This window comes from Mytilus trossulus, chromosome 11 (assembly GCF_036588685.1).
Source record: "Mytilus trossulus isolate FHL-02 chromosome 11, PNRI_Mtr1.1.1.hap1, whole genome shotgun sequence".
NCBI classification, from domain to species: domain Eukaryota; kingdom Metazoa; phylum Mollusca; class Bivalvia; order Mytilida; family Mytilidae; genus Mytilus; species Mytilus trossulus.
The window spans coordinates 58,121,204-58,141,853 of NC_086383.1; the positions used below are offsets into that span (position 1 = coordinate 58,121,204).

Sequence of the window (20,650 nt, forward strand, 5' to 3'; positions counted from 1 at the left end):
ACCTGCATATTGGATATACATGCACCAACTTATTCGGTATTAAAGAGCTTGCAGCTGCTACTCAGACTTTTTTAAACGTCAGCAGTGTCTGAGCAGAAAGTTGATTAACTAGGGGTATGTCAAAGAACATCTCGTCCTTTTTCTAAAAAGTTCATCGGAAGGAACCAAGACCTTGTTTATAAATATTTCAGTCGTACTATAATCTTCACAAATAATACATGATGGTCTTGAAGTTTAGATTATGGGTACTGAAGTTGATTGTCACCTTTTAAAAGAACGTGGTAAAGTATTCTCTAGTTATCCTCTTGAATATTAATTTTACTGTTTAGTGCATTTTTTGTGATATCCATATGACGTGGCTCGGTACTTGCACATCCACTGTGTAATTGTGCTATGATAAAATTTTGTGTTTTTGTCTCTTTATTTTGCGTATGTGCTTTGTCTTTATGCCCTTTTCTGTTTCTTGTTGCATATTGGTTTGTTTTATAGTGAATGACATTTTAACACACTGTTGACTGTTATACCCCTATTTTGACATTTTTACCTTTATGTTTTGTTTTGTTCACTCATCGTTGTCAATATAAAGGAATCTTATGCGACTATCATTCAAGTGAGAGGTACGTTAGCAATCTATAAAACGATGTTCAATGCACAATTCCTACATTAGACAATACCTATTCCAAGTCAGGAATATGACAGTTGTTATTCATTCGATTGCTGTGTTAAACCTTTTAATATTGCCATTTGATTATGGACTGTTCGTTTCAATTTTCCTCGGAGTTCAGTATATTTGTGATTTTACTTTTTGATAGTAGTCCATCCTACTCATATCCTCTTTTCATAACGTTTTCTAGTGAGTTATTGTTGTGAATGAAATGACATCTTAAAAAAGATTTGGTTTTATAAGTTACAGAAAATGATCAGGATATTTTGGTACTCAATGTTCTTAAATTTCGTACTTTATTTGGCCTTTTTAACTTTATTTTTATTTGAGCGTCATTGATGAGTCTTTTTAGACGAAACGCGCGTCCGTCGCTAAACAAAATTTCAATCCTAGTATCTATGATGAGTTTATTTATAGAGAGAGCATCATCTATAAAGTTGAGGAATGTTAAGTTAAAAAATAATGCTAGCTTCTGTTTTTTTCCCTTAGAAGATTCTGTATGAAGCGAGTCCCTTATAAACAATGGAACACATTAGCAAAAATAGGGACACAATTGGTTTCAAAAGAATATAAGTTATATGGTTCGTTACTGACCCCGTACGGATCCAGAGAGGGTTAGTAAAATCCATAGGGGGTGAGGCCGGAGGCTACGAACACACAGACTCACACAAAAATGTCGCATACTCCAGATAAAAACCCTGTACAAAAACGCAAACGTACAACGACACCACAACACTATTAGCAACCCCATAGAGAGTCAGTTGTTACCGATGCTTTACTGAAAGACATTAAAATGTTAAACCTTAACTGTTGCGGTGTAGTGAGAAAATCGCAGTATCCTGAATTTATCAAATTGATAAGTGACCATGATATTATATGTTTGACTGAAACAAAAACTGATAATTTTGATAATATTAACATACCAGAATATACTTTTAAATTTAAAAATCGAAAGTCACACTCCAGAGTAAAATCAGGTGGCATAGCTTTTGGGTATAAAAATGAAATGTCTAAATATATTCATATCATTGAGACTAAGAGTAGCCTAGTGCTATGGGCTAAGATATCGGCAGATTTCCTACTAACTGATGAAGACTTGGTGATTTGGAACGTGTACATCCCTCCTGAAAATTCGCTGTACAAAATAACCGATTCATTAAACGAACTAGAGCAAGAGTTGTTGAAACTTTCTGTAAACTATAAATACATTATGCTTGTCGGAGATTTTAATAGCAGAACTGCTTCTGATATTGATTTTTCAAATATTGTAAATAGCAAACATGATATAGTTAGTGATTCAGATTTATGCTATGATTACTCAAATGTTTTACAAGAGTTAAATATGTTAAGTATTAGAAAAAGTAAAGATATATCGAAAAACACGTATGGAAACGCTTTACTTGATATTTGTAAAAATAACAATTTGTTCATTTTGAATGGTAGAGTGAATGGTGATAAAGAGGGAATATTTACATGTAGAAGTTCTAGTGTTGTTGACTATTTTATTTGCTCATTTGAATTATTAAACCATGTTGTAAATATGCATGTAGATACATTTTCGTCTCTTTACTCAGATGTACATTGTCCATTGACACTTTTTTTTTAAATTTAAAATTGAGCAAAATGCTGTAACTGAAGCTGAAATATTTAATTGTATTAAAGATTTAAAAAATGGAAAGGCTTGTGGAGATGACAAAATTGTTAACGAATATATTAAAAGCACATGTCATATTTTTATGCCTATATATGTTCAATTTTTTAATATTGTTTTCGATTCTGGTAAAATTTCAGAAGCATGGTTAGTTGGTAACATTATTCCTTTTTATAAAAATAAAGGTGATACAAAAAACCCAGAAAATTATAGACCTATCACAATTCTTAGCTGCATGGGAAAGCTATTTACTTCAGTTTTGAATTCAAGACTATCCACTTTTTTGGAAAATTACTTATTGTTAAATGAAAATCAGTCAGGATTTAGAAAAGTCTATTCAACCATAGATAGTATTTTTGTCCTACATATTCTTTTTGAACTTTTGAAGATGCGAAAGAAAAAACTTTTTTGTGCATTTATAGACTTTGCAAAAGCCTTTGACACAGTTTGGCGATCTGGTTTATGGCAAAAACTGCTGGAGAATTTTATCAGTGGAAAAATGTATGATACCATTGTAAATATGTATAGTAACATTAAATCAAGAATTTTTGATGGTAGTGTATTTTCAGAGTATTTTCCGTGTAATGTCGGTGTACGTCAAGGCGAAAGCCTCTCACCTTTATTATTTTCTCTGTGAACATTTTTTAAAAGAACAAGATGTAGAAGGGTTAAAAACAGTATCCGATGATATAGAAATTGAGCTAGACTACTATTTAAAATTGTTTCTGATTCTGTATGCAGATGACACAGCTCTTTTGGCAGAGTCAAAAAATGACTTACAAAAGCAGCTTGACTCTTTGTATAACTATTGTGAACTTTGGAAATTGAAGGTTAATGTAAATAAAAGTAAAATTGTAGTTTTTTCAAAAGGTAGACCATTATCAAATATAGAATTTAAATATAATAATACTGTTTTAGAAATTGTAAATGAGTTTAAGTACCTTGGTGTTATTTTTTCTGGAACAGGAAGTTTTTCTAAGGCAAAAAAGGCACAGGCAGAAAAAGCCACACACGCTATGTACGATGTTATCCGCAAAGGTCGAAAACATAATTTATCTATAGAATGCCAACTCGATCTTTACGATAAAATCGTTAAGCCTATTTTATTGTATGGAAGTGAAGTTTGGGGAGTCGGCAACATTTCTGTTATTGAAAGGGTCCACCTTAAATTCTGTAAAATTTTGTTAAATGTAAAGAAGTCAACGCCAGATTTCATGATTTATGGAGAACTGGGAAGATATCCTTTGGAAATTGATATCAAGTTGCGGATTTTAAATTACTAGTCGAAACTTATTTGTGGAAAGCAAGAAAAACTTCCTGTTATTTTGTATAAATATGCATATAAAAAGTATGGGATGAGTATTCCATGGCTTAATAATATTATATAATCTATTCTAGATAGTTGTGGACTGTCATATGTTTGGAATGCACAGTACTTTGTTAGTAATACATGGTTATATCATAAGGTTAAAGTTTGTGTTGTAGACCAATTCAAACAAAATTGGCACTCTATCTTATTAGAATCGCCAAAAGCTATTAATTATCGTCTATTCAAAGATAATGCTGAAAGAGAAAACTATTTTAAGATACTAGATGATAAAAATATTATTACTTTTTGTAGATTCAGGATACTCAGTCATAAACTTCCTATTAAAACTGGAAGGTGGAAAAATATACCTAGAGAAAATCGAAATTGTAAACTTTGTAATTCAGGAGATATTGGGGATGAATTCCACTATATTTTTAATTGTTCGAAATTTAATCATGATAGAGAAAAAAAATTGAAACCATATTATCTAAATAGACCAAGCATATTGAAATTTCATGATTTGATGAATACTAGAAACCTCAGTATGTTGAATCATTTGTGCAAATTTATCAAACTGATTAATAAACAGCTGGACTCTTAGGGGAAACATTGTTAAATATATTTTTTTATATAATATTGTATACATGCATAATGTGTTTTTTTTATATTGCATGAAGCTGGAAATATTTTTCCAGTTGTAGATCATACATTTGTATTAATTCTGACTTTATGTTATATTATAAATGTTTATAATATCTCTGTACCATGGATTTTGGTTTATGAGAATAAAGATATATATAGTGTTTTTCTTAAACTGTTGTCTTTTCATAGTGTTGATAGCTTCTATTCGTCACATGATTACTCATGATAACTGAATGTCCGTTTGGACTGATAGTCTCTTTAGAAATAGTTTAATTTCCTGGATTATCAAATACATCAGAAGTGAAGAAAAAAATAAATGTATAAAAAGACACATTTTAAGGAGAATTCGTAAAATAAGGTTCACGAACTAAAAGTGTGATCATGGCAGCATTAATGTGGTACTAGTACTTAATAATGCACGATAAGAAGCTCTGGTCTTCTTAACTGACTTAGTTCAAGGATTAGATAAGGGTTGCATATAAATTCGCAGTGTATCCCTTTTTCTGAGCAAGCTGTCAATTCCATCGTGTAGGTCTTTTGTTTGCAAATTAAAATTTTCATTATATGATTTTCATTTTATAAATTCAATTTGTTTCAACTAGTAAATATAGTATATTTTTTAGTTAACATTTAAAACATTCATAATTTCACGACAGTTTGTGGATATATTGTATTGAACTTTCTTTGTTCTAATAAAATGCAAATTGAAATGGACGGTGTTGGCTGTTATTATGCTCTTTTGATGTCACACTATTGTTTCAGGTAAGAGTAAAGGTTGGTACATATCAAAACGTTTAAACCCGCTGCATTAGTTTGCACCTGTCGTAAATCAGTAACATCAAGTTTCAGTGGTTGTAGTTTGTTGATGTGGTTCATAAGTAATTTGCGTTTCTTGTTTTTACATAGATTAGACCGTTAGTTTTCCCGTTTGATTGGTTTTACACTAGTCTTTTTTGGACCCTTTAAAGCTTGCTGATCGGTGTAAGTCAAGGCTCCGTGTTGAAACCATACTTTGATGTATAATGGTTCTCTTTTACATATGTTTCTTGCATAGAAAGCTGTACTATTGGCTTATTGGCACTCATACCACATATTCTTATATCTTCTTACCATTGAAAAAATCGGTTTTCCAAACACCTGTTTACAAGTGTGTCATAAACATGTGTTGAGCGCTCATATGTCATACATTTGTTTTGAATTACCAGTGGATCAGTAAATGTAGCACTGCTGTTGGACTCTCCATCCATAGGCTTATGCGTCGTTTTTTTAATAGCTTACATATGCAAAATTGACCATATAGCTCTGAATATTAATGCTCTTTTGAACTCTCAAATATTTGATACCGGTAATTTTGACATTTGGTTAAAAAAACGCATCAAATATACTAGACTCATAACTGGATAGTCAAGACGCCCGTTTAGTATTGTTAGTCTTATTGAGACTAAGCAGTTGGACAAATAAGTTGAAAGTCTTTATCAAGTACATGGATCCACCATATTTTACATAACGAAATGCCCGTGCCAAGTCAGGAAGATGACAGTTGCTTTACATTTGTTTGATGTGTTTGATGTTTTGAATTAAGGGACTTTCCGTTTTGAATTTTTCTTGGAGTTCTATATTTTTATTATTTTACTTTTTCATTTTTGTTTCAAATAATTCAACATTTTGCAAATAAATAGTGAGTTCACTTTGTAATGACTGTTTCAATGATATATGTTCATGTGATGATGACGTATAAAATGAATCAGTGGAGGTCGAACAAATCGTTAAAAAAATAAAAAAACAAAACATTATCTTTAAAAGATTGTCAAAGATACAGGGCTTATAACTTAAATGCAATCCCTTAAAGGACATATGCTTCGGGTTAGAAAATCCCAAATGATAGGTATTATAGAAAAATGTCAATTAAAAACCCCAGAAAACCCGTGTCTTTATTGTTAAAAATCTAATCAACCGATTGTCGTTCGATACGAAATTAAAATAATTGTCATTCGTCCGACACTCTCTCCTGAATATACCATTATGAGGAACGTTCAAACCAATCGAATGAAGTTGATATATGTTTTTTCCCGATATTTCCTAAAAAAATCTTTTTTGATTATGCACATTCATATTTTTTTAAATTATTTTCACAGATTATAATGATTTTGGTCCTTTGCTGATAGCAAGTGGTTCTTGTTCTCCAGAGGTAAATGCAAATTCAAACTTTATAACGAACGAAAACAGACGTAAAACGTACCATTTAAATATATTATACACAATATTAATTACAACATAGTTCATAATACAAACAGTGTGCATTTTTAAATTATACATCTACAGGTACATTTTCCAACAGACATATCGGAATGTCAACAGTCAGAATGTCATTACCTTAAAATCTCTGAACGACACGAAATTAAGTGTTTCAGATGGATTCATATTTCATAACAGTTTTGGTACTTTTATTTCAAGGATAAAACATCGAAGAATTTCAAATCAAATTTATTTTTCAATTGGTCTGATATAGCTACCATATCAAAAACAAAAACATGACACATAATTGTCTCTTTGTCTCTTAATTGTTCATCGATCGAAGAAACATTACTCTCGTTTTTGCCTATTTTTTTTTGTTTAACACCCTATATTCCCCAATTTTGCATTTCTAGAACCCTGGACTAGTATTCTCTTTTATGAGAACGGTTACTAGCCCCTTAAACATATCTACTTTTCATGCAGTTGAATGTTGAAACACAATCAATGGAGGTAACGATATAGATATTAGCAATGATTTATGTAGTCGTTAGTATATTGTGTCTTGTGTACTATTATTTGTTTGTTTGTCTGTATATGTAAAAGTTAAAATCAGTTAAATTTTGATTATGAGTTTGAATGTTCATCTGGGATCTTTAGCCCCTCTTTTTTTAAAAGTGAAATCAATCTGTGCACGTCATCACCGCAACCATTTGATGTGTAACTATTAACATTGATACTAATTAAGAATAATGCTTTGATTTCAAGAATTTTAGAGTTACTGTTAAAGTTGACGGTAAGCCAGTAAACGAAGATTTAGTTCTTGATCTTGAGAAGAAAACTTTTTTAGTCAATGTCGGTGAAGTGAACCATCTAGGGCCAAATTGGTCAAAGACCATTAATCTTCACGATTTTAATGTGGTATGTATAAATATAAAAACAAGATCTTTCAGTTCTACTTTGTTATCAAATTTATGTTTAAAAACTCAAGAAACAAGGTTGCATTTATTTACAAAAAAAAATTAAAAAAAATACTCGATTTTTAATAACATAGCTAAATTTGATAAAGAAATACGACAAATTTGATAAATTTCTTACATTTTTTTTTATCTCTAAACTTGTAAAATATTTATTGCAAAATTTGAAAATTTGATATCTTTACAATTATACAGCTATTTTGGATAGTACACAGATAGGTTTGTTTAATTTCATCTAGAATTGAAATAATACAAGTATGTTTCAAATTATACAGTTTGATTTTATAAATGTCTCGATTTTTTACTCCATATAGGGAAATAATGCCAAGTTAGAAATAAACTATTTTATTCGTCATAAATGTTAATGTTCATTTCACATTTAGTGATCAAATCATGGTGAACTACCACTGGTATCTTTTGTCCCTCCTTTATTGAAAATCTTTACCTCATTTCTCTTATTTTGTGCTATTGTTACATTTCCTGATTGGTGTGAGAAACATATTCCTTCTTACTAGTGATATATCTGTTTTCGGCAAATGATTGGTCAAAATTTAGTTATGATGTATAATTTTCCTAAATTCTTATAAATTTTCAGATTGTGACGTCATAATTTAAAAAAAAAAAAATGCATCAATTACGTCAAATATAAAGAGCACAACATTCTGCAAATCTTAAATAGAGAGCGAAAGAGATTCCACCATTACATGCATTATAACTCGTATAATACGCTTCGGTTATTTGTTCAATCTCAACAGTTAAATTCTAATTATTTAAAAAGCTCGACAAACCTCGCATTTTACATATTGAACGGATTGCTATCTTTATCATATTTTTTCTCTGAAAGTAGGAAATCTTTATATATAAAGATAGCAATTCGTTCAAGATAAAGAAAAACCATAATGATCTTGTTATTTCGTCTTGTTATAATTTTTTAAATGATATTTTCATTATTTTTATTATTCTATATATTTTGCAACCGTGCAATATAATCAAATCGTTATAGAAATATGATCTTTTGACCACCCCTCAGCACTTTCGCCACTCCAAGCATATATTGTAAATATCAAAATATGATCATACGAGTATTACCTTCTCTTGTAAACTAGGTCTATTCAAAAGTTGAAAGTCGTCTGACCGGCTCTGCTCTACGGTAAAGGTCTACATGTAATTACATATAAATACATAAAATTGTTCAAATAATAGACTTATGAAATATGAGATTTGCTTGAAGTCATTGCTAATAACTCTCCCTTTAACTGACAACCGCTAATGAACTTTAAACTCTTTATCGCAAAATTCATTTTGTTATACACAATGCGAATTCAGTACAGAAACAAGCTTTGTATTTGGTGGAAGTTAATAGTTGTAAAAGCTTTATATTTATGACATGACGCTGTCCTTTTTATTCCATCTTATTTTAAGAAAAGACTGGCATTAAAGAAAGTAGACGACGGAATTTGTTATGTTACACTCATGACAGAGAATCTGACAGAAATAAGTGCGCGGCTTCATAATATGACGAGGTAATATAGAAACGAGCTCAGTTAGCACATATCAATCAAGTAACCTATCACAAGACGAAATATAAAATAACAAGCATGACCAAAAAGCATTTTAATGATTTCATGTCACGCATATTGTAAAGTTGCTCAATATATCGTTTTCTATTCATTCTGTGATTGAAATTGACTAAACTTAAAAAGATTGTTACAAGAGAAACCATTTGAAGGATTACAACTACAACTTTTCAAACATTTTTAAGTGATGTACCAACACATACAATTTTTCAATTGGTTTCTTCTATATTTTTATTGGAAGTAAGTCGAAAGCTGGTATGTCTTGCATATCTAAGAAAGAAAAGAATGAAAGTAAATTTTCTTTGATTACCTGACTTTGAGGAAGAAGGACACCAGCAACGAATACTTCTGATAATATTGATCATTTCGTCGGTATAGAATGAGTATATTATGTGATTTTTCTACTATCATTACAGACGATTAATGGAGATTTATTTATATTTTAGCCAAATATTTGCAACTAATCTAACAAAGCATGTGTACCAATTAAGCAACACAAATATGTCAAACGAAAACTTGCTTGCCTATGCTGGTCCAAAAATTACAAACTTTTGTCACGGATACAAGTCGATATACGCACACAGACTGGAACATGGTGAGTTCGAATGACAGCTATATGTGAAGACATGAAAAGCTTTTTTTAGACATGCTTCTTTGGCATTGAGAATAGAAAACTAGGATAAATGTCCCCATTAGGACATATAGGAAAAGATACATAAGAAAAAAATATCTTTAAATTGAAAAACAATATAATTATATCTAGAATCAAAAGGCACATTTGTTTTATAGTTTACCTTTATCAAATTTACCACGCTTAAACAAAAATGTTTGTTATGTATTCATCCAACATGTGTAATACCAATACCAATATCAAATTGTTTATTATAGTGACATGTGTTTTATAATATTAATAAATGTACTAATAAGCATTCATAATTAAATGTATCAACACCAGGCCATTTCAAACACTTACAGAATACATATTAAAAGAATAATCATTAAACAGCGGAAAAAATAGATTTCAGGTTTGATTGTTTATATTCAAACATTGTTTTCCGTATTAAATACATTGTTAAAAAATAGTAGTTTTTTACATACATGTAAGCACTTTAAATTGTTTATCTTTAGAGATGTCATCAAAAGAGTATTTTATATTCAGTATAATTGAATTCTTAAATCTCAAAAAAAATTTACAATCCACTAGATATTGTCGTTCATTTTCAACACATTTTGCAAGTGCGATCAGTTTCTGCTTCTCTAACTGACCGTCCTGTTTCAATCCGCAAAGAAAATATGCCGCATCTCAATCATGCCATTATAAAACGTTCAGCATGAGAAAAGTTCAGGCCAACACAAAATTCTGCATTCGAAACCATAGTCGGGTTAAATGTCGCAATCGCTAAAAATATGAGCAGACGAATAAACTGATTACTTAACATCTAAGACCACGAAATTTTTTTTTCAATGGAATGTTAAAATCAGTTGAAGACAAGTTCTGTAAAAACAATTCAAGTGTACAATTGTCTAACACAAGTTCTAGGGTCAAACAAATTCTCGGAATACCATTTGTTATACAGGAAAACTGTTCTATTAAACAGTTTACATGATGGTTCCTGAACGAAGTTTTGAAACTGATTTAAACTGTATTTACACGAAAGTTATTAAAGGATTAACCGCTTTTGTAAAGGAATTTATCGGTGTAATAGTATACACTCGACCAATTACCTCACAAAAAAAAAAGTCCAAAGGACTTTTTGATATGTTTGTGAGTGACTTGGTACAGATTATACACCAATAAATTCCTTTAAAAAGCGTGGAAAACTTTTCTTTGAACTTCTTTTAGTAAAATTAATTATCAGGTTTGGCGGCTACTTTCCTTAAATCACACATTTATAAAAAATAAATATTTGACATATCCAGTATTTGCGCATGCGCGAAAATGTTACATAATTCTTTCAAAAACATTTGAAATTTCAACTATAAATTAAGTGTTTTTGGATTTCTAATGACATGAATGATATTATGAATTGGTTTAATAACATTTTTCTAGGTTATGATACACATGTGTTTAATAACACTTTTGCGCATGTGCTATAGACATCAGAGCGATATGTATGCACTACCAGGCAATTCTCAGGTATTCGATGGATAAGGCGAAAATGTGGTGAATCCCGGAGAAACATCAATTGTAACTGCAGATCAGCCACTTTTGGAAATGCCTAAGCAAATTCATCGGGAATGGCCTGATTTGTACAGAGAAGATAAGTTAATCGTCATGTTTGGTGGATTGCACATTGAAATGACGTGTTATAAAACTCTGGAGAATATATTGCGTGATAGGGGATGGACATTTTGTCTTACTGAAGCCAATACTTAACACCAAGAACGGCAGATTCTTTTTATGTATGTTCAAATGTACCTAGGACTAGACAGGCGCATCAGACAACTGCATATTTTTGCTTAAACTGTTAGTTTTGGATTATGAAAGCTAAACTCAGAATATATAATTATGTCATGACTCTGTGACGTTCAATGATTTAAAAGACTGGTGTAAGAAAATAGAGTCATATTGGCCACAGTTTCAATCCTGGCATTCAATTTTAAAATAAGAACTTCTTCTGACTTTGATATTATGCTCATTTTATAAGTGAGATTTCGTACTTTACAAACAGTCCATATAAAGCATGATAGCGTATTATTTTAGGTCTCGACCCATCTTCAAGATATGACTTCCCTTCCTGAACATCACCCACAGGTGGCAATGAAATTTGAAAATGATAATTTCACTGTACGTAAGACCAGCAAATTTCTTTCTTATAACACAATTGATCATACACAAAAACAGCATAATGCAATTGTTAAGGGCGATGTAGGTGCTCTAGGATTAACCGAAGATCACATTTAGACAAATGGATGGTAGCTGGACCAGGAGTCAGTATACTAGAAGATGAATTTGAAAGACACAAAAAATAGGTTTTAAACAGCCTTAAAGGCTTTGTAGAGTAATGAACGAGTTAAGAAATTTGTTTCTAGAAGAATCGACAAATTTGCAAACAAAAACAATACTCCATTTAGGAAATTGTTGAACAGATAACTATGTAAAGAAACTCCAAGATATAGGTCCAAACAATACGAATATCATTTAAAGCAAATGCAAAACAAAGGAGAACCTGCATTTTATAACCAAATACAAAATAACGACTTCCTATTTTGGACGCAAAATTAAACTTCTTTGTTGAAAACAAAGCTAAAGAACCTTAAAAGTGATTGGGAAACTTTTAAGACTTCTTGTCACAGTAGACATTTTTACTTGGCATATTTTCTTATGCATAAAACCCAAACTGCTCCGCCGTCTTTAGCTCAGGATGTTTCTTGAAATAGTGGTATTAAATCGCTGGAAATGGGTTTACTTGGAACATTTTGCGATTAGCTGATCCAGATTCGGACGCATTTATCGTTGGTTGGGCACCAATGGTTTATTCCAGGTCTCAAAGTTGGGCAAAACTATTAAATGATTATGCAAAAAATGCCATACTGCCTTATACATAATCGTTCATCGATAAGTATTCAAGAGTAGACATTGTATTTGATGTTTACTAAATGAATAATTTAAAGGCTGTTAAAAGACAAAGGCAAGGTTTTTGTGCCAGATGGAAAGCTGTTGGTCCTGGAAAAAAGAACACCAAGGGTTTGGAGTAGCTTTCTCTGTGAAGATGACAACGTAACGAAATTGTTCAAGTTTCTTGCTGAAAAAAGTGATTCTTACGGGACTTATAACTTGAGGCTCAAAAGAACCTGTGTCGCTCACCTTGGTCTATGTGAATCTTAAACAAAGGACGCAGATGGATTCATGACAAAATTGTGTTTTGTTGATGGTGATGTGTTTGTACATCTTACTTTACTGAACATTCTTGCTGCTTACAATTTTCTCTATCCATAATGAACTTTGCCCAGTAGTTTGAGTGGAAAATGTAAGTAAAAATTTACAAATTTTCTGAAAATTGTTAAAAATTAACTATAAAGGACAATAACTCCTTAGGGAGTCAATTGACCATTTTGGTCATGTTGACCTTTTTAAATGTCTTACTTTGCTGTACATTATTGCTGTTTACAGTTTATCTCTATCTATAATAATATTCAAAGTTGATAGTTGGGTCATCGGACACATTTTTCAAACTTGACACCCCAAAGATTATTGTGGCTTAGTTTGGATTAATTTGGCCCAGTAGTTTCAGGGTAGAAGATTTTGGTAAAAGATTACTAAGATTTAAGAAAAATGGTTAAAATTTGACTATAAAAGGCAATAACTCCTAAAGGGGTCAATTGACCATTTCGGTCATGTTGACTTATTTGTAAATCTCACATTGCTGAACATTATTGCTGTTTAGAGATTATCTCTATCTATAATAAAATTCAAGTTATATCCAAACACAGCAAAATTTCCTTAAAATTACCAATTCAAGGGCAGCAACCCAGCAACAGGTTGACCGATTCATCTGAAAATTTCAGGACAGATAGATCTTGACCTTATATTCAATTTTATATATGTCGGATTTGCTTTAAATGCGTTGGTTTTCTAGTTGTAAGCCAAAAACTGCATTTTACCCCTTTGTTCTATTTTTAGCCGAAGCAGCCATCTTGGTTGTTTAGCCATGTTACTCCACACATTTTTTAAACTAGATGACCCAAAGATGATTATGACCAAGTTTGGATTAAGTGGGCCCAGTTGTTTTAGAGGAGAAGATTTTTGTAAAAGATGACTAAGATTTACGAAAAATAGTTAAAAATTGACTATAAAGGGCAATAAGTCTTAAAGGGGTCAACTGACTATTTCTGTCATGTTAACCTTCTTGTAAATCTTACTTTGCTGAACATTATTGCTGTTTACAGTTTATCTCTATCTATAATAATATTCAAGATAATATCCAAAAACAGCAAAATTTCCGAAAAATTACCAATTAAGGGGCAGCAACCCAACAACGGGTTGTCCGATTCATCTGAAAATTTCAAGTAAGTTAGATCTTGACCTGATAAACATTATTACCCATGTCAGATTTGCTTTAAATGCTTTGGTTTCTGAGTTATAAGCCAAAAATTGCATTTAACCTCTATGTTCTTTTTTTAGCCGCGGTGACCATCTTGGTAGGTTGGCCGGGTCACCGGGCACATTATTTTAACTAGATACTCCAATGATGATTGTGGCCAAGTTTGGTTAAATTTGGCCCAGTAGTTTCAGAGGAGAAGATTTTTGTAAAAGTTAATGACGACGACGGACGACGGACGACGGACGACGGACGCCAAGTGATGAGAAAAGCTCACTTGGCCTAGGCCAGGTGAGCTAAAAATGTGTATGCATTCATGGTGGTTATATTCTTTGCGATTTCAATAAGAATACTTCCTATCTACCCCTTATTATTACGAAGAAGCAGACACACGAATGTTTGCCCACGTTCGGCACGATTATGAGAAGTGTTGTAAAATGTAATTTTAGGAATTACTGACACAGATGTAATAGAATCAAGAATTGCAGCAATCGCAAAACTAGGTAGAAAATATTGTGGATAGGTTATGGAAGGAATAAAGACTCTTGATGGCTCCCTGTACGTGACATATCAAATGCGTTTGGTCCTTGTGTAGCTGCTCTTCCATTCGTCCATGCATTCAATGGATATGACACTTTGTCGAATTGCCGTTCGGAAAGCTTTTAAGGAAGAGGTCAGCTTGGCTAATAATGGTAGGTTTTCCAGATGTAAAGGACGTTGTTTTGGGCTTAAGTATTAAGCGAAGCACGATGTGAATTGTTTTCCAGGACGCAGCAGCATTGTGATGCAATTTTGTGAACAAGAGGTTCTTTTCCAGAGCACATCACGAGAATGATAGTTGGAAACCGTAATAGACTTCTTTGACTGCCGTTGCTTCTTCGTTTCAAGAACTTTTGAAATGTGGAGGCAAAAAGCCAGCTGCGTTGGTGACTTTAAATGCTACCGTTCTGGCCTTCCTTGTACGGGTTGTTTTAGAGGCAAATGTCAGATAATTATAAGATAAGCAACCTGTTTTTCTAACCGAACTAGGCATTTAAACTTAACTAAGAGTGTTATCACTTATTAAGTTGATGGAAATTATAAAAATATTTTCTACGTATTAATTTGCTTCCATTTTGGAACCGGAAATCACTATTTTTCTTCATTTATGTGTTGTTTTGTTGTACTTAGGAACTGTTTTTAACGTTTTATCTTAACTTATTTTGGATTATACCTATAACACATCTTTCAAGAATTTACATCCCTTTTGAAATTGCTTGAAAGTATAAAAATTGGAATTTTTGACTTTTTTGCCGGCATTTTGAAACCGGAAGTCACCTAAAGTTTCATTAATGTATTGTCTAGTCGTAATTAAGTAACTGTCATTTGCTTTAAATCAATCTAACAGTGGATTTTACATATTACACACCTTTCCAAGGATTAACAAATTATAGCCAATTTGTAATGACGCTATTTCCAAAATGTGTGGCCATCTTGAAAAGTTTTTGTTTTTTTCATGCCAGCAGCGGATTTTTTATAAGTTTCATTTAGTCAATCTTTATACCAAATTTCATGCTTGTATCACGATTTGCACAATTATGTCCATAATATCTCCCTCTATGAAATGAATAGTTCTTTTTGAAGGTACAAATGAAAGAAAACAAATTTTGCATTTATCCGTTCCCAATTACGTTTTACTTAGTCACAGATAACCATTTTAATTGTTTTCAATTTCAGATATGAACTTACGTAGACGGTTTGCACCAGCGGAGGCAGCAAAAGCACCCACAGTTCTTTGTAGCTGCTCGGAGCATATTATGTGTAAGTATATATATTTTTGAGTTAGATTATTTTTTACAGGGGAACATTTCTTTAATAGCTGTTTGGCGGATTACAATAAATTAATATGACCACTGTTTCTTAGCTGTTATATATAAACATGTATATGAATTGACTGCCAGCAATTATTGACAATCGTCAAACAAAATGAAAAAGTGGCAAATTTGTTACAGCCCTGTAAAACCCCTTATGATTCTATGAGGGTAGTACCGGTATATCTGCTAGTCTTTCTGTTCTACTTTTGTTTTCGCAATTGCAACTGAACGGCTTGACATTATTTTGTGGATTGTTAAAAAACGTGCCTAATATAACGTTGTTCTGAACTTTTTATCGAATGATGTTATGATAGTTTTACTTCGGAATTACATAACAGTGCAAAATTTTACCTGTTTTTCCTCCTACATGTAAATCATTACTTATACTATGAATGTTATGTTTTCTTAAACTATCAGGATTCCATTCAATATTGTATCATAGTCTCACAACATACAAAAATAAACTGAGATTCACATACATAAATTTAACACATTTAAACATTTTCATTGCATGCACCAATCTTAAAAAGATTTATGAGAGACAATTAAATAGACAATAATAGTGCATTGACTTGACATATCAACGATATAAGGATGAGGCTTAGAAATGGGGAAATGCGAGGCTGTGCCGAGCATTTTCCCCGTTTCGGGCCGAATCCTTATGTCAAGTCAATGCACTATTATTGTCTTTATACTGCAAAAAAACATTTTCAATTGTTGTTTAGTGTGTTAATGTTTTTTTATTTGATTTAAGTATTGTTAAAAATTCCCTTTTAAAAAGGCCTCATATCACAAAGGCGGAGAAATATACAACATGATGAAAAGTACATCATTATCTGTTCTAAACCGTGAACGAATTCATTTGTTAACAGACTTAAATATCATAAATAAACATAAAACATAATGATTTATAGGTTGCAAACAAAAAATATTAATAAGCGAAATATGTTTTCCCAAAAATTGTAAAAGAAACAAGTTTGAGTCGTTAAACGCATCGTTGTTTACATTGGTAACAAGAACAGGTTAATAATTAAATATAATTTCGACAATTTCTATTTAAATATTAGTGAGGAGAAGTGATATCAAGTCATTGACTGTATATGACATAGAAATATATGGTCAACACATTCTGACTGCGTAATAGAACGAGTGCAGTATAAGATATATTATATACATATAAACATATTTTTAAACATTTATATCTAGAATTCTCAATATAAATTTTTACTAAATGAAAGTAAAACATTTGTTTCTTTAAGAAATACTATTTCTTGTTTATAAAATGTTGTTGCAGGTTTTGGCAACTATAGCAAGATTGTCGTTACTAAATAAAAATAAAAAAAAATCATTATCTGATAATAGGTTAAAACTTTCATTAAAATTTAAACTTCATTATCATGATTAGTTTTAGATCCACATACAATGGGCATTTGAAATGACGTGCAGTTCATCTTCAACAATAGAGCTACAGTTAAAACATGCCCTCTCGGGGTCTTCTTTCCTTTCCAGTTTCTATTTTTAGTGGAGCTACCCCATACCTAAATTGAGCGAAAGAACTTCTGTTGTAAATGACATAATATTTAGCAAATACATTTCAGCACAATAGTTATTTTTAAACAATTTGTAAGTCCTCAATTGACTTCCCTCTGCATATGCAGCAACTCTTGTACACAAGTTTCATTTTAAATGATCAAATACATCTTCCTACAATTTTTATTGAATACATTTAATTCAAAATTACAGTATTGATCATAGTTATACAATTTGAACTCTGAAACTCCAGTTTTTAATTCTAGCATAACGCTTTCGTAAGGACCACTTAAATTTTTAAAAATTTATCATGTGTGGGTCCATTATGGAACACCTAGTACAATGTCTCAAGACACTTGACCATTGTTTAACGCATGGAGGTTTCCAGCCCACATCACCAGCTATGGCATCATTGTGGTGTGTATTTGATAAAACCCATGAAAAATCTCATGGCCCTGTTTTGGACTGGGGCCCCAAATACCTGCATCATAACTTAATAACTGCCCATACCCTTGTATCATACAGTTTTGAAAAAAAAATGTGCTGGAAACAACCATGCGATTTACTCTTTACAATAACATGAATAATAAATCTTAATGCTTTACTGGCTAATAATCATATACATGTACAACCATTCTACATCCTTTTTCTGGTTTTGAAAATGAAATGTTTATTTTTGTTTGTTCACCTCACATGTGTACTTCATGAGTCACTATTTTTAAAACTTGCTGTTTAATGTTTTCAATGCACTCTTCCAAATATTTGGCAATTTGGTAAAAAATTGTATCGTTCGTTTACTTATTAATGTTAAACCCTTAACACAAATTGATTTGTCATTTTTAAGGAAATTATTTACATCTTTGAGGACAATTTCAAAAGAGTTTATACGATTAACAATTTTTGCTGTTTTAGGTTGCAAAAATAAATAATAAATAGATAATAACAATCATGTCGCAAAACATATTGAATAAGATATCACTTGTCCAAATAGAGACATACATCAAATAAATAAAATTATTTTTTAGTTAGCCGGACTTTGCATAAGTACAATATTTGGCGTTGTTAACCAGCTTGAAAACTCACAAATTTCATTCTAACCTATATTGGAATGTTATTTTATCAATCATCTTATTTCAGAAATACAATTCAGCAAAATATAAAACTAGTCCTTAATAGAATGTTTACTTTTTTATAAACTAATTTCTGTTTCACTTTTATTGTAGATGAGGGGAACAATCAGGACAAATGATACCTTACATCGAACGAATCTGATAAATTGACATAAATTATAAAACAAATAATTCAGAATCAAAAGAATTCTAATTTTTTTCTATCACAAGCAAGAGAAAAGAATGATCGACATACTTATTGTACACATATATACATACGGTGACCTATAGTTGTTTGTGTCATGTTTTTATATTGTGGACAGTTGTCTCATTGGCAATCATACCACATCTCTTTTTTTTTTTATATAACAGACACAATGCACTCTTTTTTCTGGACTCAAACATGTGAAAAGATTAGCTTGATATAAAATCAATTAAATCTTTCCCTTTCGACATTATGAAACGCCTGTACAAAGTCACACTGAAAACTGCTGATAGTCAGAAAAGACCGTATCTTGTGCTCAACCAGTAAGACTTAATAAAATTAAGAAAGGAAAAGGTGAATATGTCAAAGCGACAACCACCCGACCATAGAGCAGACAACAGCCCAATGGGTCTTCAATGTTAACATTACTAAACACTACTAAAATGTACTGGAGTTTGGTCTCGACTTTATTATTTTATTTTTTTTAACTATTTTTTATACTTAATACCTCTGATTCAGTACTATATAATCTCATGACTCTTGATGTAGTCTCAAATGATCTCTACAAAGGCTGTTCCAGTCTTAAACTGTCCCGACCAGTCTCACCAAAGGTATTGGTCGAGACTAGTTGAGAATGAGTCAAGTCTGGTCGAGACTGTTCGAGACTGAGTCAAGACTGGTCGAACATTTGTCGAGACCAATTCGGAAGTTACTAGATTAGTCAGTACTGAATCAGATCCATTATGTAAAGTCTAGACCAGAGTTGATTACAGTTGAGTACAACTAAGTAATAACAAAATTATATCGAGTCTTGCTGAATAAAATCTGTGTTCGACCTGTAACAAAATATGTTCTTTGAGTTTGGTGTGTCAGGAATATGATTGCTTTCCATTCCTTTGATGTGCATTTAAAGCTTCTCAATTTGTCTTCTTATTAGGATTTTTTTTTAAATTTTCCTTGGCGTTCTTGTTTTTTACTTTCCTTTTATATTTGGATGTCATGCCTTTGATGCATAATTAAACAATACTAAATAACTTTTGTTTTATTCATTTCTAATACCATGTTCAACGTAAGTTTTTGGTCTTGGACGTGAATAATATTTGCAATTTTGTTTAGAAGTGCGATTCTGGTGCAATAAAATCTGTTCATGTTATTTTTGATGTTAAGGCTTATCTGATCATATCACGTATATTGTGTTAGCCTTTTTTATTGTTGTATATTGTGACTTTGATATCTGATCAATTATCAGGTTATAAAATTTGCAATTACCGATGATTTATGAATCGGTTTGACAAAAGACATATTACAATCTAACTTAACCTTTACCAATCAGGAAGATAGCTTTAATCAACTTATTGTGACAGTAGTTACAGGAAATTATGAAACAGGAACTTCATACTCCGCTAAGACATGTGACATGTTATATATATATTATAATGCATAGTGGTGAGTAGATGTTTTCTATGTCAATTAGACATTCATATTTTCAAAGACATTTTTATTGGTCATTTGATGTATCGAATGAGATGGCTAATCATCCGTATATATCTGCATTTATTAAAAAGTAACAAGTACATATTTGTGTTTAGGACTTGCTCAAGCCCGCTTACGGGTATGGCATTTTCCCCCCGTGTTGACGACCTATTGGTGACCTATGGCTATTAACTACTCTTTGGTCGGGTTGTTGTTTTTTGAAATTTTCACCCTTCCCATGCTCAATTTATTAGTTTCAAAAATGCATATGAATATAAAATTGTTAGACAAAATTAAAAGTCGAGAGTAAATAATTGATTAGTGAAATATTCACACTAAATATCGACTCAAACTCCATAGGATGTTGGACTACTAACTTCTATAAG

The 20,650-nt window shown here is 31.5% G+C and overlaps 1 protein-coding gene across 1 annotated transcript; it reads left to right on the plus strand.

Annotated features, from left to right (window-relative positions):
- Positions 1-1,874: 1,874 nt before the first annotated feature.
- Positions 1,875-18,726, plus strand: LOC134690195 (uncharacterized). Its single transcript, XM_063550171.1, has 7 exons — positions 1,875-2,025; positions 6,402-6,454; positions 7,267-7,419; positions 8,898-8,998; positions 9,499-9,647; positions 15,811-15,894; positions 18,701-18,726. The coding sequence occupies exons 1-7, from the start codon at positions 1,875-1,877 to the stop codon at positions 18,724-18,726; spliced, it is 717 nt and encodes a 238-aa protein (XP_063406241.1).
- Positions 18,727-20,650: the final 1,924 nt, after the last annotated feature.

What these genes read in the sequence shown, in the direction of transcription:
- LOC134690195 (XM_063550171.1), top strand. Translation starts at nt 1,875, where the DNA reads ATGCTTGTCGGAGATTTTAATAGCAGAACTGCTTCTGATATTGATTTT. An exon ending in ATCTTCACGATTTTAATGTG is followed by an intron (nt 7,420 to 8,897) that starts GTATGTATAAAT and finishes TCTTATTTTAAG; the next exon opens with AAAAGACTGGCATTAAAGAA. An exon ending in CTGCTCGGAGCATATTATGT is followed by an intron (nt 15,895 to 18,700) that starts GTAAGTATATAT and finishes CTTTTATTGTAG; the next exon opens with ATGAGGGGAACAATCAGGAC.